Source organism: Aythya marila, assembly GCF_965140915.1.
Source record: "Aythya marila genome assembly, chromosome: 1".
Taxonomy (NCBI): domain Eukaryota; kingdom Metazoa; phylum Chordata; class Aves; order Anseriformes; family Anatidae; genus Aythya; species Aythya marila.
The window spans coordinates 122,264,975-122,288,006 of record NC_139042.1 but is presented as its reverse complement, the minus strand read 5'-3'; the positions used below and the strand labels follow the sequence as shown (position 1 = coordinate 122,288,006).

At 42.8% G+C, this 23,032-nt stretch overlaps 1 protein-coding gene across 2 annotated transcripts in view; it reads left to right on the top strand.

Annotated features, from left to right (window-relative positions):
- GSK3B (glycogen synthase kinase 3 beta) overlaps positions 1-23,032 on the top strand; it is a 128,104-nt gene that overhangs the window by 88,184 nt on the left and 16,888 nt on the right. For both annotated transcript variants that reach the window (XM_082769883.1, XM_082769884.1), the window contains exons 7-8: positions 6,435-6,532; positions 16,488-16,583. In XM_082769883.1, coding sequence (XP_082626009.1) covers positions 6,435-6,532; positions 16,488-16,583 — 194 coding nt within the window. The remainder of the gene's footprint in view (positions 1-6,434; positions 6,533-16,487; positions 16,584-23,032) is intronic.

The following is a 23,032-nucleotide window of genomic DNA, read 5'->3' as shown; positions in this document are numbered from 1 at the left end:
GAGTCCTAGGGTTTGAGGTACGTTACTCAGCTTTTTCCAGTGGCAGTAAATGCCATTTTCATCCTTGGCTCTTGCTCGATAGGCAGCAGCAGTGCTTAGTGAGCACTCTCCTTGCTTCGCCGACATAGGATTAGTCACGCAAGCGGAACCGGCATTCTTTGTGCACCACGCAACAAGCACAGAGAGGTTTCTTTTTGAGAGAGAGAGGAAGGAGCATTTCATTATCAGTAATTCATCCATAACTCAAAGCATAGGAAACCCTGAAATGCTTCCTTATTGTGATACTGGATTTTTTAGGTTGTCCACAAGGCATCCAGCTGTTGTCATGAGGTTTTTGTTACTTGATACCCTTACTGCAGGGCTCTTGGTTGTAACCTGCTGCAATGTAGGGATCAGTAGTAGTATTTCTGAGCAAGAAGTACTTAAATTTACGTTGTTTCACCTGTCAAACTACACAAACAAGCAGTGACGCTGGTGGCCCAAGACTGGCAGCAGATCCAGAATGCATCGTGACTATTTCATGCCGTTCAGAAGCGTGACCAAGAGTTGAATTATCCTGCCTGGTTCATCCAGGTTGTACATTAACACATGAATTTGTCGTTGTGACATGGCTAGATCTGAGATGTAGCAGAACCTGAATGTGGCTCTAGGATCGTGTCTTTTCATCCTAGGAGTTGAAACAGAGCTGTAAACTGGCTCTGATTTCTGAGATCTTAATTATTTCGTGAAAGCCCATGATTTAAAGGGGCCTTCTGAATTACAATTTTAAAATAAAGTAAATCAAAGGTAGTGTTTTCACCTTTCTCTGAGCGTGTTCCTAGTTTTGTTCACTCGGCTATTTTGTAGGAGTTTCCCTTTTCTGCAAACCAAGCCCTTCAGCCGTCCCTTGACAGTTTTGGCTGAAGTTTTCCTCCTTGCAGGTCTGCGTGTGTGATGCCATTCCCACAGCACATTGCCCACATGCTGCTGGCTGCACTCGAGCACTTGTCGCCTGGGTGCTGCTGCCGGCTGAAAAACCGTGGGATTGCTGCCCACATTCCCCTCCAATGTCCTGGGACAAACATAGACTGGCGCTGGAGCAGGGACGGACGCAGATATCTGTTACTAGACGATTCTGGCTTTATAAAAAAGAAGCACTGCTGCTTTTACCCACAGAACATGCATTTTTGCTAGGTGAGGTGATGGGACAAGGGAGTGCTCATCAGGTCGTGGTGGTGCTTCTGGAGAGCGAGGAGCTGCTGGTCTCCAGCGTGTTTTCTCCGACACGGCGCTGGCAGGAATCGAGAGCATTCCAGCGGCAACATTTATAGCCCCTGGCAGGGAAAGATTGATCTGTATGGCTGTACCGCTGGCTGCTGCTGGGCTGTCCAAAAATAAGCGCCATGAAGTTATTCATTCACTTTCCTAGCAAGCACTAGGGCTGAGGAGGGAAGGGAGTAGTTCATCAGAGCAGAATTCCCTCCGGAGCCACGTGCAGCGGGGCCGTCTCACAGTTCCTTGGGAAGAGCCACAGTGAGGTGTGTCCCAAACCTGTCTCCAGCCAGCGAAAGGGATTTGCCTCTCTGTCTCAGGTGATGACTCCCAGCGCTGAAAATAAGCACGGGTGTTAATTTACTGAACTGCTCTTTCATCTCCGATTCAGTTTCATGTCTTCGGTGCAGAAAACGAGAGATACCGGTGTTGAATTTGTTCCTGATGACTTTCGAAGCATTTCATGTTGCAGCCATACCCTGCATCAGCGAGTCTGATGATGTGTGCTGGCTCGGTGTCCAAAACTTGCACTGACATGGCATGCATGCCCGTAATCCTCAATTTTGCTCTTGTTCTGACATTCCAAAAAGTGTTCCAATTAAGTAGCGATGAAAAGTACTTTGTGCTTTGGCATTTGGCTACTAGAAGCTGCTGATTTTACAGCCTCCTAGGGCTACTTTTCTGACTTCGTTCCCTGTTAGTTTCTACAGATGGTTGGTTTCCAGAGAAACAACCTTGAGTCACCCCTGAGATGAAGGAAATCCATCAAGATGGATTAAAGGGTAGTGGGGTAGAGATGACTAGATGAGGAGAAAAGTGTAGGAAGATGAACGTGCCCCACAGAGTTTCAGATGGAGGAGAGTTCTTAGTTTGAGCCTGCTCTCATTCATTCAGTATGAACTTTTTCTTAAATAAAAAAAAAAAAAAAAAAAAGTTTGGGGAGCTAGGGCATGGCGCAATGAATGCTGCTCATGCAGTGAAGATGGGAGCTAACTTTTCAGCTCGGGAAGGCAGAGTTTGAGATCACAACTTTGAAATTTGTGTACATGGTAGGCTTTTGCAGCCAGCCTTGGCTAGAAATGGTCACTGTCCACTTGCAGAATTCAAGCTATTTTGCAGGTTGTCATGCTGGATGCTTTGTCTTGAGCTAAAAAGAAATACAGGTTCTTTTACCTGCTCTAGTGCTGGAATGGCATTAAAGAGCAAGGGGAGTATCCAGATCATATTATTAGATAAGTTTATGATCACCTCATAACTGAAGATCAATGAAGTAATAGAAATGTATATTAATTTAATAAAAACTGTGTAGTATAACAGGTTATGTGAGTTTTTGAGTGCTTAAATTACCCCAGGTTGTTCAGATAATGGTATTTGTCCATTTCTTTTGGTTTAACCTGACAGCACACAGCCATTCACTCACTTCCACACCTCTTTGGGATAAGGGGGAGAGAAAGGTAAAAATCCTGGGTTCAGACAAAGACAGTTTATTATTTTCCCTTCCTTTTCTGTCCGGTTAATAACATAAAGAATAAACAAAGCAAATGATTCACGATGCGGTTGCTCACCACCTGACAGACCCTGTGTAGCAGCCTTCCCCCCCCGCCCCCATCCTACTCATTTTATTGAGGAGCCTGCCGCCATATGGCATGGAAAATATCCCTTTGGCCATTTGGGGTCAGCTCTCCTGGTTCTGTGCCCTCCCAGCTCCTGCTACACCCCCAGCCCTCACTTCCTTCTACATAAAATCAATAGATTTCAGTATTTTTTTCTTAAAATTTCACATTACCCCCAACTAGTTTGGCGCAAGAGTAACGTGTTAAATTTCATTCTTGTTTTTCTCTTAACATCCTCGTTTATTAACCGGGTCAAAGCATTTGAATGATAGTCATGTTTTGTCTTAATTAGATTGTGTATGTTATTTTTAATATACATCTCTTCCCATGGGAGCCAGTACTTACACTGCAAATGTACTCGGAAAGATTAAACTCTAACACTTAGCTTTGACTGTACCAGGGCAGAACACGGTCTGTTAAGAAGCTACCGAAAACTATTATGACCTGCCTTATCCCTTCTCTAAAATTATATGTCTTTAAGTACAGAATTCAGTACAGTTTTATTTTTCTAAATATAGAACTTAGTACGTTTTAAAATACAGCATTTAGTACATTTTATTTGCTTTTTAGCACATCTTTATAGAACCTAGTGCGTTTTTAGTACATTTTCTACTTCAGGGTTGCAGAAAACGTTACCATTCAAATTTGGAAGATAAATTCCAAAAGGACAGATTCAAAAGGATAATAATTAAAAAAATAATAAATCATTGTGGAATGAAATTTCATTCCTCTTAAAGTCAGTGGCAAGTACTGCATTAAATTTCAGCAGAGTCAAAATTTACCATTTTCTTCCTCGTTGTACGTTATTCAGCAGAGTTGTATAAACACCTATGTAGATTGTATTTTGTTACCATCCCTGCTTTCAAGCTGCTGAAGTTGGCTTCAGATCTCTGGCTTTAATTGAGAATACTTTGAAGATTTGCTCATTTCCTTGAAGAGGGAATGCTGCCCGAGTCCGAATTTGGAAGAGCGTGAAATGACACTCCTGGAAAAAGTTGTGGATTTCAGAGCATCTGTGGTGTGTGTTGATTAATTTAAAGCATTAAAAAAAATCAAGGAAAAGTAAACAGGCTTTTAACAAGGCATTAAATCACCTGATTTGATGAACTTCACAAGGAGCAACTGCGTAGGTTTCCAGTGGATTTGCTGTGTTTGATGGATTCCCCCGGCACGAATGCCGCAAGCATTCCTTAGACTTCCCCAGCTATTCCCTTGTGACCTACATCCTTTTTATTCTCTTTCCCACTGCAGTGCCCTCAGCTTTCTCCTGCAGCCAGCCTTGTTCTGGTTGCACCTCCTTTGGCAGACTGAGCTCTCCTTGCTGCTCTCCCTCTGGTTTTTACAAAACTTCTGAAATAGATTCAAGACCTCTGCCTTTCAGACTGGTCTGAAATTGGCTGGGGGAGGAGGGCGAAGGGAGCTCGGGAAGGGATAAAACAGCACAAAGACAATTTCACAGAGAAGCCAGCCAGGTTATTTAGAAACAGATTTACAAAGCCACAGTCCGATTTGGGGAAAACAAAAAAAGCTAAGTTAGTTTCCAGATTTTAAAAGGAACTGAGTTCTGAGTGCTGACTTACTCAAATAACAGCCTTGGTTTTGTGCATGTTCTTTCTTTTCCTTCCCATATATTGTTGCTTTCTCAGTCCAGAGTAAGTGTTGGCATAGTCAATAATTATTATAGCTTTGAGCTACCACTTGCTTTATGTATTCACACGGAAGGGACTCTGCTTTCTCAAACCCCCTTAAGGTGCTTTTACACGGCCTGTGAAGTTACAGTGCCCAGCTTAATACATTTAATCTGTTTCTTCGCTGCTTCTGAAGAAATCTGTTATCTATTGAACTGTTGTGTAAGTTCCTAGAAACCCCGCCACATATTTGACAGGCTCTTGGTATGTGACATAAAAAGGGATATTTCTCATCATCCTTTGGTTGTATGTATTGGCTGGAGTTAGCAGCAGCTGCTGAGCAGTCAGATGCAATTAATTATTCTTTATTTGATGCCTTTGCCCAAAAGAGATCTTGGCACCTTGGTGTCCATCAGCTTCTACTAAATATTGCTAAAAGCTCACAAAGCGTGCGGTTTGTTTGCTTGTTGAAATTTGACGTAAACTTGTGATTAGTTCCAATTGCCGTTTGCACTGTAAGTCATTACTTTTTAGGGTAAGCACTGGTGCAAGTTTTATAGTAAGGCACATCCCATCCAATTCCAACCCCCTGCTATTGGCAGGGACACCTCCCACCAGCCCAGGTTGTCCAAAAACCAATCCAGCCTGGCCTTGAGCACTTCTAGGGATGGGGCAATTCTCTGGGTTTTGAGTTGTGGTGGTGGTACTGCTGGTTGCTGGAGGAAGATTCTCTTATAAGAGTAGGCAAGAGCTCAAAGAAGCATGGGAGGGAAGTGACTGGTTCTGTGCTTTTCTCTTTTGGGGCATTACAGTCTTGTAGGCTTTATAAATCTTTTGGTATTGATTGCTTTTTTAAGATTTTTGTGTGAGGTTTCAGATGTATGTTGAATAAATGATGACTTTTCTAGAAAACCTTATAGACAACCTATTTTTTGGAGAAAATTTGTTGCATCTTTGTCATGCTTGCAGTCTGTTGAGCAGTTTAAACTTCAGCATTTGGCGTGCAGTTATAGCAAATTCTCACAAATATCTCCTGTCAAGTGTTCAATGAAGCTGCTTAGTTAAGTTTTTGTTTAGAAAGACTGTTTTGGAGGAAAAAAACGTTAAATTCTGTAGTGCATATAGCTGCATTCTTAAGTTACTTTTGTGGTATTGAATTGTCTTATTTCTATATAAAATACACCGTAATAGATGCTGAAGATTGTCTTACATTGAGGAGCAGCTGCCAGTGACTAGATGTGGTTTTTGGTTTACGTATGAAAATGAATTTATGGCATCTTCTACAGTTGCTGTTGACCTATGTCTTGCAGCACCACTGTTCAGCCAAGTTTGCAGATGGAGTTGGGATAAAGATTAGGTCTTGATGCGACTCTGAGGCTGTCTAAATTATTACGTACTACATACTGCTAGTAATATTTGCAGTACTGGCTTGTCTGCTAATGTATATATGCTTTCGGTACGTGGATGAAAAATTAATCTATTCAACATTCAGAAACAGCAAAAACATCAGCTGTTGTTGCAGATGATAACTAGAGGTAGTTTGTGATCATTGTGATTTAAGAACAACACAGGGCTTGGGGAAGTTCCTAATTTTCCCGTGGCAAATATACTGTTCTTTTTCCTATGTGTATAAGTTTTAATGTCAAGATATGCGGCGTTCAACATTATTTTCTGTTTCACATTGTCTCATTGTTTGACTTCCAGAATACCTGCCCCCCTATTGCTTTATGCCACATATCTTTTGTTTCCTAGATGTACATTTAGGAGAGGAATGTTCTTGGTTTTTAGCAATGTTTATGCAGTATAAAACCTGGCAAGCGATAAATTTAGTTGCTTAAAATTTCTGTGTTTTTTTATATATGTATACACATCTATAAATGTCTCAATACATACCTTTTTACTGATGCCTTCCCTTGTCCTCTGCTTTTTTTCCCCTTTTCAGATGTGTGGTCAGCAGGCTGTGTATTGGCTGAACTGTTACTAGGACAACCAATCTTTCCAGGTGACAGTGGTGTGGATCAGTTGGTGGAAATAATCAAGGTATGGAATTTGAAGTGCTTTGTGTTTTTTTTCCCCAACTCCCTTGGAACCAGTATGAAAATGTTCATTGTTACGAGCTTGGCAACATATATTTTCAGCCACCATTGTACAATGAGTTGTGTGTAAACCATGACTGAAAACACTTCTAGTGTTTTTGAGAACTTGATGATCTTTATTTGTCCCCCTTGCAATCCTGTGTAATGATACATTGTCTTTTAATTACATAGGGTTTTGTCCTGTTAAAGGATTGCACTTTCAGTGTGCTTGGAAATGGTGCTTACAGACTGAGCCAATATTTATGCATGTGTGATTCTCATTCTTTAAGAATCTGGCTCTTTTTTCTTTGTTGCACGCAGTTAGTACTTGGCTTTGCAAGCAGTGTTATTAAATTTCTTTGTGCCAGATTCTTCACATATGTAGCCATCTTCTCTTCCTCCTTCCTACCAGTTCTTTGAGGTAAGGGGTGAAAACGTGCACTCATTTTTGCAGCTGGAGAATTGGGACCTAATTAAATGTAGGGAAAACACCTTCCATCTGAAAAATCTCATTTTTGAAGTGAAAAAGACCTAATATTTCAAAATACCTAACATTTATGCATCGCTGAAGTTCAAACACATCTTGATTGATTTCATTTGGTAAGCTGTGAATATTCTGTGATTCTCAAATTAGAGGCATGGAGAAAATAATTCATAGCTTAAAAGATTGGTGCCTGACTTCCCAGCATCTATCCAATTCAGCTTCGGTACCTTTGAAATGCTCTTTTCTCTTCCCTGGTGTAACCCTCCTCATTCAACACCTGCAGTGCATCTGTACTGTGCGCTTAGTGAAAATGGGAGCATTACAAAGGATAAGATGAACGCGTGTGCTTTTTGGCTTTATTTCATCACCAGAAGGGGACTGTACTGAGAGGACTTCCTTCTTGGTTTTGCCACTTAACAGCTACCTTGATACCTACATGTTTGTGTCAACTTCCTCCTTGTATTGATTATTCCCTAGAAGAACTGTAAAATCTGTGTGTTGCTGTCTTAACACAACATCTGCTGCCAGCCAGCTCCAAGTTGTCATCCTGCTGCATGGAGAATGTGAGCTGGTGAGGCCCAGTGTTTCTGCGGCCTGCTCTCTGCTCTCAGTCAGCTGTGTCCTGACCTTTCTAGGCTCTTGTCATGTCTCCTCCAGCTTTTGACTGTGTAAACCGAGTTAATACTGTAGTGGTTTTATGTCTGTAGTGCTGGAAGTCATCCAGTTGATTCCTTTCCTCCAGAGGCTTCCTGCACCTCCTTCTCCTAAGACTTCCTTGGTTTCTTATTATTGTTGTTCTGCCTAGTGTATCTCAAGCTCAGTAAGATCACGTTGGGTCAGTTTACATGGGAAACATCCGTGGAAAAATTAAGTTGCTGTCACAAGCAGTACTGATGATGACACAAGCGAGAATTTTCTCCTCTTGAGGAGCAGCTTGGAGCGGTGCAGTGCTTTCCATTGCACAGCTTTTGTAAGAAGTAAATGGCTCCCTCTAAACACTTCAGAGTGCTAGAGTTCCTGAGGAATTTGTACAATAAACTGTGCTGCTTGCCATCAGAAGTTTGCAAAAAGTTCTGTTTGGTTTAAGTAATTCATGTCTGCATTCCCAAGAAACTACATCTAATGAGTTTTTTGTGAAAACTACTGTTTATATCACAGTGGAAGTCCTGTAAGTCCTTCATGGCTTGGTTAGAAATCAGAGAGTAGAGAGGCCTTATCAGCACAACCGTAGTGCTCTGGCATTGCTTTGACTTAAACAATATCCAAGTACAATAATTAGGAAATAGATGTCCTCTCATTATGGAGGATGTTTGCCAAGCAGAGATTGTGGTTTGTTTGAAGTTTACTAGAAGCAGCTTTCATTAGCTGGACGTTTTCGGTTCTGCGATATTGGAGGAAAACATCTGTAAACTAATAATTTCATAGCATGTGCGTGCTCTGATTGTGATGATTCTGCTTCATTTACACTTGGGTGAAGTTGTATTGAAGCAAAGGAATGCTTGAATAAAATTGCTGTCGGTCTGTGTACCACCTACAGTTTCTTTAAACACTGCTACCATAAATTGTAGTCATTTTTATTGACCGATTCATAGAGTATCCCGAGTTGGAAGGGACCCACAAAGACTGAGTCCAATTCATAGCTGAATATATAGTACTGGCAGACTAGTGTCATGCTGCATGATGCCAGAGGAGTATCTGGTGTAAAGGCTTGATCTTCAGTAAATCATAGCTTGATGTGATGATTTTCACCTTGGAAAAAAAACAGATTACTGGATTTCTTTAAGTGTAGAAAGGGTGATTCTGAATGATCATCACAGACCTATGGTTTTTTTTTGGGGGGAGGTCTCATCTTCTCTTAGACATGTACCCCTCTGCACCCAGAAATTAACTGAAACAGCTTAAATGTAGGAATAACTCTGTTTTATAGGAAGCCCAGCCTCTTCAATTAAAAGGTTACTGTTCAGAGAATATGTTTTAGGAAAGTCTGGGAGAACAAACGCAGTAAATCTTGAAGCCGAAGTTATAAAAAAGGGTGTTCACTGCATCCTTAAATGAAATACAATGGAAAATGTAAATTAGAATGGGTGGATGCCATGAATAATTTTCTGCCCATATATTTGTTACAGAGAAAACACAGATTCTCAAGGCAACAATAGCAGGGAAAATGAATGTAAACTGCCTAAGGGAACTGTTTTTCAATGCCCCTGTACCACATCTTGTGTTGTGAATTTTTGTATCAGCTATTCATAAGAGCACTGGCAAAAGGCTGAGGTGAGAATACAGAGAGAATTGTACTTGGGGGTAGCGCAGCCAACAAAATGGGAAACATGAGGTTATTTAGGATTTCATTTAGAATAGGATTCATTTAATTTTTATTTTTTTTATGGATGGCATCCACCACTTCCATTTGATGACACATTATTTAAAGCTTACATTGTCAGACAGACTCGTTTTAATGCTGTAGGAGAAGCAGAGCTATGGGATCCACCAGTTGCAGGGGGTCTCTCCTGGGACCCTGTCTGGAGCCCAGCGCTCACCTGCGGGGACCCAGCACATGAAGGACATGGAGCTGTTGGAGTAAGTCCAGAGGAGGGCCACTGGGGTGATCAGAGGGCTGGAGCACCTCTCCGATGAAGACAGATGGGGTTGTTTGGCCTGGAGAAGACAAGGCTCCAAGGAGGCCAGTACCAGGGTACCTCCAGGACCCTAACGGGACCGACAGTAAAGATGACAAGGGACTCTTTATGGGTGAGTGTAGTGATAGGACAAGCTGTAATAGCTTGAAATGGAGGATATTTGGAAAAAAAATCTTTATTCTGAGGGTAGTGAGGCACTGGAACAGGTCACCCAGAGAAGCAGTGGATGCCCCATCCCTGGAGGTGCTCAAGGCCAGGCTGGCTGGGGCTTTGGGCAACCTGGGCTGGTGGGAGGTGTCCCTGCCCATGGCAGGGAGATTGGAACTGGGTGATCTTTGTTGTCCTTTCCAACCCAAACCATTCAGTGATGCTAGAACAGCCACGGACTTTCTACAGAGTTGCAGGTTGGGAGCAGTGCTTCTCGTTATGCTGTGACTGTCTTGGAGCTTCACTTTCAAATGGCTTCCTTGGTATGTATGTCTGACATTGAGGGGCAGAGAAAATGGAGTATTTTCAGTTCCCCAAAAGGGCTAGAGTAAAAATAGTTACCCACACATTTGGAAACGCATCTGACTTTGATCCATTAAATTGACTTGAATCCCCTGAAAGAGGTCAGCTTAGAAACTTTCTGCTGGTTCCTATCAGCTCAGAATGACGAAGAGCAGCAATCAGTCTTGTAGCATGCTTCAGGCCAAGATGAATTTCTCACTTGCTTACTCAACTGCAATTATTCAGAGTTCGTTTCGCAATACATCAGTTGGATGCTACATCTGGATGTGAAGCTCCTGCATGAGACTGGAGAATGACTTGGAAATGCCACCACGTTAAACAAGTCCTCCTGTCTCACGTGGCACCGATGACATCCCTGCAGTCCTTATTTTTAGCTTCTTTCTCTCTTGTTCATATTTCTTTAGTCTTCAGTCTTTCCATAGTAATACTGCTTTCTTTCCTTCCTTGTTTCTGTAATAGTTCTTCAGTCTTTCCAGATGTTCTTAGTCTGGCTGGGAGAAGGAGATATTTGACCACTTACCCCTGACAAAAGGATATTTGATAGGGGGAAATACTGTCTCGGAGCTCCGTCTGAAGAAATAATTAATCTCAGCACATTCTTCTTGAGTACTTTCACCATTACAGGAGAGAAATTACATGATGTGCTTTTTCCAAGGTTTTATCTTGGATGGTGACTCTTCCTTAGTATTTTTAGCTCTTGCTGGCTACTCTAAATGTTAGGTTATCCCACCGCTAGGAATATCTCAAGTGGGTAACCCGATCTATCTGTTGTAATTCGCGCCCCTACTGGCTTTCGAGTGACGTCTCCTTCAGAAATGCGCTAGTTCCTGAAGCAGGCACAGCAGCACTTCAGGCTTCATCAGTGGTCAGGTAAAGAAATTACGTCGGAGCAAACGCCACGCCTGAGAGAGCAGCGGTCCCTTCACTGCTGGAGAGGTGAAACTGCTCCTTCCAGCAGCCCAGGGTGGTTGCAGTTGCCGCATCTACCACGCGATCAGGATATTGCTCAATGCAGCTCAAAAGAAGAGGTCTCAGCCTGCAAGAGGGGATTTTTGGAGATGCTGTTGGTGAGGTCTGCTACCTAATTCCCTGACATTGTGCTCACAGCAAGGAATGCAGCCGTGGTGCCTGCAGGACGGCCGTGCCTGCCGTGCAAGCTTGGATGGGGGAATTCCTGGTCCTCCCCACACCCACCCACAGCCCTGCAGAGCGTTGAAACCATCAGAGGAAAACCATCACGGGTATCCCCCTCAACTGACCCATCTTCAACCACAGCTCCCTCAGAATGTGATTATTCTGTGTTCCCCTTGCAAAAGGGGATTTCTGCAACATCGTGGTTTTCTAAGATAAATATTTACATGCATATTTACCTTCTTGAAGGGTCTGTTTAGTTCCTTCCCCCCTACTCCCCTCAAAAAATGGGGGGGGGGAAAAATCTTTGTCGGAAGAAAGAAACAGCAATACTCATCTGAGCAGCCCTGGCACACTGGGAGGACAACATCTGCTAATCTCCTTTTCGTTGTCTTTCCCAGAAATACTTTTTCCCTGTCTGTGCTGCAATCTTGAGCGTGAGATGCATTGACTAGCTTGCGATTGTAGGAAAGGGTTGTGGGTTTTTTGGTTTGGGGTTGTTTTTTCAGTTCCTCTGGACTACGTAATTATTCCTTGCACTGAAGAGTACTAAAACCATCTTCCCATAGCTAGGAAGAAGGCTAAGGGAAAAAAATGTATTAAAAGACAAGCTCAATAGTATCAGGAATCCTAGCCATGTGTAACTTTTTGGTCTCTGACAGTTTTACTGAGCCGAACGCTAAGTATAGACTGCAATTATAATATATGGCTCACACTCAAATGTCAAGGTACTATTTTGGGCTCAGTTTTTGAAATAAAATAAATTCACTCGCAGTAGTTAATGGGGAGAGCGGAGCTGTCTCTTCCAGGAGAGCAAGCAGTCGGAGAGGAGGCTTCTTGTTATCAAACGTGGTCCTGCGCTGAGCGAATGTGTGGCACTGGGACCGTCCGTCAGCGCGACACTGCTGCGGGCTTTCATCTTTTCCTCTCCCATCAAGGAAGTCTTCTGGCATTTTCCACCCCGCACCACATCACAACTTGGCTGTTCCTGTGCCTGGTGCTGCTATTCCACACTTGCAGTGCTCGCTGGCAGGCGGTATGAAAAGTTGATGAACAATTATACTCATGTCAGCAGTGACAATGGGCTTCTTCCTATTCCTGTTGTGTGGCTGTTCTTGAGTTTGTGAATAGAAGAAATCTCTATATTTAGTTGGCTTTCCTTTTTCTTTGACAAGAGCATGCTTTTGAAAGACTGCATGTATAAAACGTGCAAGTTTATTTTTTCCCGTAGACCTCTCAAAGCATTATTTCTCTGACCTGTGTTTGCTGCTTGAGATTCCAGCACTGTGAATTTAAGGAACAATTTGGCATACCCCTAACGACTTTCTGAAGAGGTGCAGACATGTTCACAGAAGTATTAATTATGCCATCTGGTAAACCACACACCCCAGATTTCCTGGAGGACATTTCCTTGTAAGATTGCAGAGTTTTCACAGGGAGGGCACCGTAACACTGTAACTGTGGCTTTCTGAATTAAATAACCATCTTCTTCCCTCTCAAGTTCACTTCAGTCCTCACCAGCCAGAGTCTCCTCCTACCTATGCATTTAACTGATTTTAATATTTTTGGCAAATGTTTAGCAGTAACAATGTCAGAAAAGGCTTTTATGTCGCTGGGGTTTGTGCAAAACTTGCGTTTTCCTCCTCTTCATGTGTTGCAGCAGTGTGGTTTTGGTCTCAAATAACCCTGCACATTTTTGTGCAGTGAAGCCAGGTGTGGACAGCCTCTGTCTTCAGTACCGGGGTGTAACTAAGGCATCCTTTGGAGCTGAATATTATTCATCCTTCTGTGCACATTCAGGTGCAAGTGCATAAAATGAAGATCATTCTGCTGTTTGTCATCAAATTCAGGACTTAACTTCAGATACAGAATTTTCTTGATGGTGTTTGTTAGAGATGTGGTTATAGATTTTCTTTATTTGCTTAAGATACATACCTTAAGCTATATAGCTTAACATATATGCCATTCTGCTATCTTCACGAACCCTGTTCTTGGAAGAAAAAGTATTTAGGGTTCTTCATCTATTACACGTGAATGTCAAGGAATAGCTTTCCAGCAAATACTTGTAAAAGCTCTGGTGTTCAATTTCTGACCTGAGAGAATTAAAGCAGCATCTGTCTCGTCAACAAGTGTATTCCTTGGTTACTCTTATTGGATAGTTTCTTTTTCTGTGTATTTTTATTTAAGAGATGATGGTAGCTATTGGGGATGAAGAGTAACAGCATTTGGCTGCCGGCCTGTTGCCTTCACTTGCAAGATCTCTTCTTACAAGTCTTGCGTAGTCCCCGTTCATTCATTCAAATTCTAGGTACAGTCAAAAAAAAAACATCCTTCTCTTTGAAAATACCACCTTTCATGAGACTGTCCCCAAGAAACAGGAGCAGAATAGCATGTGCTAATGTGCATAGACCTGAATAATTAAGTATTGGTCTCAATATTTCTTAAAAGCTCTTTGATGTAGGCAAGACCTGAAGAGAGGATGCAAAGAAGCTGGAGCCAGGCTCTTCTCACTGGTGCCCAGTGCCAGGATGAGAGGCAGTGGGCACAAACTGGACACGTGAAATTCAGTCTGGACTCAAGAAAATAGTTTTATCGTGAGGGTGTGGACAAATAGTGGAGCAACCAGAGAGGCTGTGGTGTCTGCATCCTTGGAGATCTTCAAAAGCTGCCAGGACACAGCCCTGAGCAACTGGCTCTTGCTGACGGTCACTGCACGAGGAGGGGGTTGGACCAGATGACTTCTAGAGGTCCCTTAAAACCTCCGTGTTCTGTGAAACCTCTCTGCAAGGAACATCTGCTGCACAGGGTTTGCAGAGCTGGTGTAGCAGGAGCAGTTGTTTCACAGAGTAATTCTGCCAAAAACCTACCAAGTAATTTATGCTTCTCCTTTGCATTTCAAACAGAAATAAGTCATATGCATGACTTAAAAGAAAAAAAAAAAAGTTACCCAGTTTTTATGATAACATAAATGATTGCTACTACTCATCAAGGTTACTCAATTGTATTCCTGATGTACCTAAAGCATGCTGTAAATCAGTAAGGCATGATTTAAAAATTGTGCGGCAAACCATCTTCTAGGCTGCAGGGGTGTTTCCATCCTTTGCTACAGGGCCTCTTCCAGACACGTCAAGTTGCCAGTACAATTTTGTAGGTTATCACTTCATTCATCCTGCTTTCTTTCTTTTTTCTTTTTTTTTTTTTTTTTTTTTTTCATGGACTGTGATTTGAATTTGACAGTCTTAAAAGCTGCCATTTTTTCTTCCTGTGTACTTTCCTTTTCATTTTCTGCCTTAATCTGCCTACTCGCAGCACAAATCGAAAGCGCCCAGACACCAGTGGCGTGGCTCTGCAATCCAGAGAGAACAAAGTAAATACACTGGGTAGTTAATGTAAGCCACTTCTCCTTTTGTACAGTTATTTTGTATGTCAGGGGCTATATAACCAAAAGGTCAGGCTTTCCCTTCTTTCATACGGCGTTATCCCTCTTCAATACCTTTTCTAATCTTCCATGAGACCTTAAGCACTGTTGATTAAATGCTTCGCTATCCTTGTCACCAGGGCTGGAGCTCAGGGAGTTGCTCCCTCCCACCATTTGCAGTTACAGATGTGGCTTTTTGTGAAACGTGTGGCTGGGCGTTGTCCTTGGGTCGTCCCATGAAGCTGTCCTTACTTATCTAATCCGAAATCTCTCCCATCCTATAAACAGTCTTTACTTGAAGATGCTGGCACTGTGTAGGCTCTCGTTCTGAGCAGCCTTGGGAACCAAGCCAGATTCCTGAATTTTGGCTATATACAAATGTAATTCTTGCCTGTGACTGTAGTTACAATTTTTAGGAATGCTATTAAATATTATTTATTTTTTTTTGACGGGGTGGGGAGGTGAAAGCGTAAGAGGCATTTTCAGATGCACACAGAAAAATCCTCGTGTCAATTTTGGGCGCAACCCTTGGCTTGTAGAGGTGGTGGGATTTAAATCCCGGTTAGGCTCAGGAGGCAGGTGTTGTGTGATCCTTCTTTCACGTGACTTGTCAGCTATTTCTGTTGTCCAAGAAGCAATTAATGGCCTGAAAAAGTCATGGGGGGTTATTTCCTTTTTTACCTGCTGTTTATTTGAAAGATTGTTCCACTAATTTGTTGCAGCTCTTTTATAGAGGTAGAATTGAATGTTCTTTTAGGATTAGTAATGGTAACACGCTAACACTGCATTGTCCTGGGATTTCCAGGATCCCTTCAGGATCTATCCAGCCCCAGAATGAGGTGTGTGACTGTGTATTATTCCTTACACAACGACGAATTTGCACGCACAAATAACGTTGTGGCACATTCTGGGAATGAGGAATACAAATCTGTGAAAGGAAACAGGAAGCACACGTTGTAGATGTTTCCAGCTAGGTTTAAACTAAGTTCATCTTTTGCATTGAACTACGGGAAAAAAAAAAACAAAACACATTTCTAATGAGGAAAGAAGGAAACTTCAGCGCCTCTAAGCAGTAATTGGCTTGTCTTTTAAGCTCGTCAGACGGCTGTTGTTCCTGACTTAAAATGCGTTTTGTGTTACTGGTCTGATCCTTAATCAGCCACATGCGGTGAGCTGCAATCTCTGAATAAGTGCAGCAGTACTGTTTTATAACATTAAAATTACAGTAAACTCTATTCCCTATTGAAATATCACTGAGTTTGAGATAAAAAACTTGAATTTTGTGAAAACGTCTAGAAGAGAATTAAAATATTTGACACTGGGTTTTGGGGCACGAATGAATTGCCACCAAGAGACTTATATTGGAGCAAGGGTCACAGGCAATTAGACTAGATCTTGTGTCGTTTGATAAGAAGTTGTGAGAGATGGGGCTGTTCAGCCTGGTGCAGAGAAGGTTTGGGGGGATCACATCGATCTCACTCAAAACCCAACAGGACGTGGTCCTGGGCAGCCTGCTGTATCTGACCCTGCTTGAGCAGGGGGCTCGGACCAGGTGGAATCAGGAGAGGAGGTCCTTTCCACCTGAAAGTTTTGTTATTTTGTTCTCAACGCTGTATGAATTTACTAGTTGTACAGATTGCCTTCAGTTTAGTTTTCTCACTGTGTAAGAGGTTATGCTGGACTCTGAGATCCACGTGAATCTCAAGCATAAATAACTTATCCTTTCTTCTTTCCTTCCTAGGTTCTGGGAACGCCTACAAGGGAGCAAATTAGAGAAATGAATCCAAACTATACTGAATTCAAATTCCCTCAGATTAAGGCACATCCATGGACTAAGGTGAGTCTATACAAATTGGATAATAACAACATGTGGGCTGAAACTAAAAGTTGGAGAAGTTAAGCTTGATTGTTCAGTGTCTGTGGCTTTCAGTCTAAACTAGGTGCCTTTAACTATTCTGGGGACCCAATAACTCCTGATTTCGGTAAGGATAAAGAAGGTGTTGAAGCAGTGTATTGTGATATATATTGGTTGTGGATTTTTTATGAGGTTGCCTACAGGCGTTTTTTAAACAATGGTGTGTGTGTGTGAGTAGTGGATTGCAATATATCTAAATCCTGTCATGCTGTAACTCCTGATGTGCACGAAAGTCACTTAGAAATGAGAAAGCGTTCCGCTGACGTGTGACACTTCTGTAATGCTGCTACATAATCTGACAGTGAAGGTTGACAGTCAGTTTCTTAACTGGTTCTCTCAAAAATGCTATATTTGTGCTCCTATAGGTGTGCTCTTGAGAGCGGTGCTTTTCTCATGGAGTTACTTATGACTGTTTTTGCTCTCTAGCCTCCAAAAGGAAGGGCTATTGCAGTAATAGTGACAATATTATAACCTCCGTGATCAAAGCAGAAACCGCTAGCATTACAGTAAATACATGGCCCCATAGTTAAGCTATCTTCCACATAGACAAATGATGGGTGCTTGGTTTGGGAAAGGGTAAAAACTGATCGTTTAATTAGCCTCTAGGTTGTAGTGTAAGTTAGAAGTCAAGTCTTAAGCAACTGAAGCCCGGTTGTTAAGATTTTCTATTTGCTGACTGAGAAATGGCTGATAATAATTGCAGTATATTCTCAGTACGTACCAAGGTATGTACCAAGTCAGGTACTGTAAGTCACTATTTTTGTGGAAGATTCTCCAGTGTGTTATGCACCACTGTACTTCTCCTTTTCCCCAGTAATCCCTGGTTAGTATTTCTATAACCTAGTTTCGGTGGGTTGATTAAGTGGTTTATAATAGAATGAGAGGCCAGTAAATCCATCAGTGCTTTTTAATATCTTACATTAACAAGAAAAAAATAGGGGAAATGAAATCCTTGGGAGTTGGTCTCTTCTGCTTAAAATTGCACCATGGTAAAAGTCCCAAGAATAAGCCCCAAAGCCTTATAGCAAGGAATTCTAGGGTTGCTTCTGAATTTCTGCAGTGAAGGTGTTGTGTATTTGAGGGGTTAAACCAATACCCAATGGAACAGGGGTGCTGAGATTTACTGTAGTATATATAGGTAGAGTTGAGCATTTAATCTAGCTGTGCAACTCATCTTCTGCCTGAATAGTCTTAAGAATTATTATCTGCACTTGATGGTCACAACAGAGATCTTTAGCAAATGTAAGCTTCAAGAAAAAAACTGAGAGTCCTTTCTATTTATATACATTATTGTAGTGGGTTTACGTGGCAAGGTTTTGGTAGCAGGGAGCCATAGGGGTGGTTTCTGTGAGAAAGATCTAGAAGCTGCCCCATGTTTGGGAAGGGCCCCATTGTTTTCCAGATCCGAGCCAATAAGCGATGTTGTTTTGCGCCTCTGTGAGAGCATATTTAAGACAGGGAAAAAACGCTGCGCCACACAGCAGCCGGGAGAGTCAAGGGAGTGGGAGAACAGCCTTGCACCAAGGTCAGTGTAGAAGGAGGGGGAGAGGTGCTCCAGGCGCCGGAGCAGAAGTCCCCTGCGGCCTGTGGTGAGGACCATGGTGAAGCAGGATGTCCCCCTGCAGCCCATGGAGTACCACGGTGGAGCAGGGTTCCACGCTGCAGCCCGTGGAGGAGACCACGGTGGAGCAGGTGGCCCTGCACCGACGGAGGCTGCCGCCTGTGGAAGACCCCTGCCGGAGCAGATTCCGGGCCGGACCTGTAGCCCGTGGAGAGGAGCCCACGCAGGAGCAGGTGATCTGGCAGGAGCTGCTGCCCGTAGGGGAGCCAGGTTGGAGCAGTTTTCTCCTGAGGGATGGACCCCGTGGTACAGACCCATATCTGGAGCAGTTCTGGAAGAGCTGCTGCCTGTGGGAAGCCCACGCCGGATCAGTTCATCAAGGACTGCATCCCGTGGGTGGGACCCCACAGCACAGGGGACGAGAGTGACCGAGAAGGAGCGGCAGAGAAGAAGTGCTGTAGACTGACCATAACCCCCATTCCCCGTTCCCCTGCGCCGCTCGGGGGGAGGAGGTGGAAGAGGGTGGATGGGGGGGGAAGGTGCTTTTGTTTTTTTTTTTTCTTTGTTTTCTCACTTCTCTCGCTTGTTAGTTGTAGGCAATAAATCTTACTATCTCCTTATGCCGAGTCTGCTTTGCCCGTTACAATAATTATTGCGTGATTTTCTCGTCCTTATCTCAATCCTTGAGCCCTTTTCACATATTTTCTCCCCATTCCTCTTTGAGGAGGGGGAGTGAGAGAGCGGCTGTGGTGGAGCTCGGCTGCCCACTCGAGCGGAACCACGACAATTATAAATGAATGGTTGTTTGGACCTTCTAAAGGATCGCAGGTGAAACTAAGCCAATTAGAAGGAATTGAGAGGAGCTTGTTTGTGAGGAGATCAAATCTGTGTTCCACATTAGGGCACAATTACTTCTGGAGAGCTGGACTTGCAACATAGCTTCTCACTCTTAATTCATTCTGCACCTTCTTCCTGACATTACCTGTGTGTACAACAGCACTTAAAGCAGTCTACTACATGGCATGATGCTTCATCGATGAGATCTGTACTTTTCTTATTGTCCATGTGCTAAATTACTAAAATGGATCATCCAGCATAGTGTTGTCAGTGATGCTCATCCTTACTTACTTCTAAAGATCCTTTCCTCTCACCATTTTGGTGTTGAGCCATGAAAGATTTCAGCAAGTGGCAGCAATACTTCGGCTCGTTCCTCCTTACTCGGTTGTGTCGGAACAACATCTGATGGCACAGAAGTGGACGTGCACATCCTCTGGAGTTTCTCGATGTTAGAATTGTGAACAGTGACTAGAAGAGAAGACTGAACTGCGATTGTAGAGATGCAGTCTAATGAGCAGAAGAGGAATGACACCGAAAAGGAGAAAGTGCAAATGGCTTTTGTTATAACTGCGTGTAAGTAGAGTGCCACAGCTGGCTGCAAGCAGGACTTGGGCAGTTTCAGCCTCAAAACCACAAAGCTTTGTCATCTGCAGCCTTCGGCAGCTCTTTAGCTTAGGAGTGATAAGGCTGTTATTTTTGTGGACTAGTTAGGATCAGAGGACTCAGCAGTTGGTTTCTGTATGGAAAAGCTTCCAGGCAGCTGGTTTTCAGCAGGCTTGAGTGAAAATATAATCACTCCCTGGTATAAACTCTTTGAGACAAGGGCATTCCCCTTGTTGTTTTGGTATGGTTCAGGGAGCTTTCTTTGGTCTGCAAAAGTATGTGTAGGTTGCAATTAAGAATTTCCTTTGGATGCTGTAGTACGTATAGGTTGCAATTGAAATTCTCTGATGAGGACTTGTGTTGGATGGACCTGTTGAAGGTCTGCTCTCTGCGCGTTTCTGACAGGCTTAGACCTGTCTTCCTTCTGAGGATCATTGTAGCGTGGGGATCTGCTCACTTGGCTGTTATGTACTGGATGGGGAAAAATGGTGGCTAGTGTTGTAAAATGAGATGGCCTCCAAGCTTTTTTTAAATGACTTGGTAAATTGTTTGAGGCTGAGTAAGGATGAGTCCATGAAGCGATCCTGTTTCTCAGATTCATCTAGTTCAAGGCTTAAACGGGAATTTTGAGCACAAGTTTTATGAAAGTTTGAAGTCTGCCTTCATAGACGTAGCTCAGAGTTTTCAGTGGAAATGGATTGGTATCATCCATATACATACTGCTATGATGTTGTAGTATAAAGACAAACATCTCATTAACAAGGGACTGTCATCTTAATTTAGGAGAGAATTCAAGCTAACACTAAAAATATTTTTCTGCTGCATCAATAACATGAGATTACAGAGCCTGGTTTTTCAGTCTGACAATTTGATATTCAAATATTTTTGTAACTTGAGAGCCTTAATCTCTGAGTATAAAATACGTAAAGCCCCTCTTTCCAATACAGTCCTATGTTGTCCAAGCTCATGCATGTTTTTCTACCAGTTGCGTGCATGGTGCTGAAGATGACTGGAGTTTACGGTGTCCCTAGCCAGCAAAAGAAAAGAAAATCTGAACTTTCCAGCAAGCTATTGAATCTTCCTTCTAACACAGGACTTGTCTCTTCCTTCCCACTGCTCCCCCTATCCAAAAGGATAAACGTGGGGCATTTTAGTTCTTTTGGGGTTGGGGTAAGGGTGTAGGGGTTCCTCTTCTGAATACAGGAGTATTTAATTTAGTATGTAGCTGTGCTTTTTGCCCAGACCTGCCTTTGTTTTTTCTTAATGTAGGACAGCTTGTATTCATGGAGATGTGTCCTGCTGCTCGTCTGCCTTTTTCCAAGAGTACAGGGCATTAACTTATAAGCGAAGCAAAGCTTTGCAGCAGTGGTGATATCTTTTATTTGACCAAATGATACAGCTGGGGAGGAAAATGGCCAGGCTACACCATGTCTTCTGGTGTGGCACGGGTCAGAAAACTTGTCCATATTTTTTCCGATGTATCAGCTCATCAAATAAAAGTTTCTTTCCCTTTCTGGAGACTTTGCTGCTGCTGTTTTTACAAGATCAGAACTTCCCTTCCGTGTGTTTCATCTACCTCGGCTCTGTGAGCCTTGTTGTTGAAAGCTCACGGTCTGATCTCTGCTACTAATCTTTATCCTCATTTATCTTCTTCTGTCTAAGCTTCATCCACACTTCATAATTGTGTGACCGGAAAGCCCAAAAGAAAATCTGAGATCAAATGCAAGATTGTATGTCACAGGGTTGTTGAAGTTCAGCTTTTGTTAGTTTTCTCTCAATCTTTTGGCCTTTTTGAAGGAGGCCAGGGGCAGTGAAGTGGCTGAAGAAAGGTATAAACGCGTGCTTCATAAGCTTGTGTTAGGCTGGCATTGCTTGCCATGGCCCCGGTACAGCTGGCCTTTATCCTGGCATTAATCAGATGCTACCTTCGTGTCCCAAGCCCTTTGGGTTATGGAAAACAAAGGCTGTTCTGTGATTATTTCCAGAAATATGAAACATGCCTGCCTGTGATGGCTGTCCTACCACATTCCCACCTCCAGCTGGTAAAGGATCTCGTTTGAGTAACACTGTAGTAAATAATCGAATTATGTACTTGAGGCCACTTCTATGTGGAAGAGATGACATGTTTGGATTTTTTTTTTCCTCCCAAGGATATTTTCCACCTGCCTGCCAGTAACAGGCAGTATGGTGAAGTGAATATTCTGGATGAATATAGGAGGGCTTCCTCCCACCACAGACCTTCCCATCACAATAAAGGCGCAGCAGATTAAGGCAGGGTCCCTTCCGACTTCGTAAGCGCTTACTTTTTTGTGATTTATACCATTAGGCATGTTCTCCTGTCCGTGTCTCCAAGCCAAAATAGTGTTGCAGAAGAAAATAGTGTCTTAAGATGAAATTTTAGGGTCTGGTTCGTATTCCTTCTGACCCTTTTATGAAGCAACTGGCCAGTTCAAAGTTGTACAGAAACACAGTTGCGTTGTATTATAGAGTAGCTTTGGATGTTGAGTTTACGATCCATTTTTCTACCTACATTATGAATTGCTAATATTATAAAATACTGGGTAGACGTTCCAGACCGAGTATTTTGTGTCTGTCTTTGTACTCTTTGTGTACATTTTACCATACTACTCACTGCTCCTTGAGTGTCGAGTGTTTCTGGATTTGCAGCAGGCCGTCCTGTTGCCTTGTCCTCGCTGTGGGATGGGCCATAAAGAGTCTGCTCTCCCTCATGACAGTTTTTTTCCACTCTCCAGAATCAGCCTCGTGTCCTCATCCTGTCCTACTCCTGCTCTCCTGGTTCTTGTCTGGTTTTGAAGCAGATTGTTTTGCTTGTCATGCTTCCAAGTGACTGCTCATACTGGAGATGCAAGGAGGAATACCAAACAGTGAGATGGATAAATGGCTTGTGTTGTCACTCCTAATTATAGCTGATGACAAAAGAAAATGAAAAATGAAGAGCCTCCTGTGAGAAATCTTGTTAGTGGACTTGCATTTCAATTGAAGTTGCAAACTCTTCTGGGACTGGGGTCTCACCTTTTGTAAAGATAGGAAGGTGTAAGGGAGACTGGATGTTTCTTTGGGTGCAGTTTCATAATTAGCTTAAGTTCATCATGAAGTGAGGTCTGCTTTCCACTTCCCACCTGCGTATTCTTGATGCCTTACTTCTGCATTCCTGTTTATATAATACCAAAAACCTCTTGAGGGGGGGAAAGATAAAAAGTATTTGGGATCTAGATCACTTTTCCTACCTGACTGATCATTCAGCCCCAGCTGCACGTGCTGGGACGAGAATAGCATGGCCAGGAAAGAGCAGATCCATCTTTTCCATGCGAACTGGAGGTGACTGCCTGCTGCGAAACCATGCCCTTGC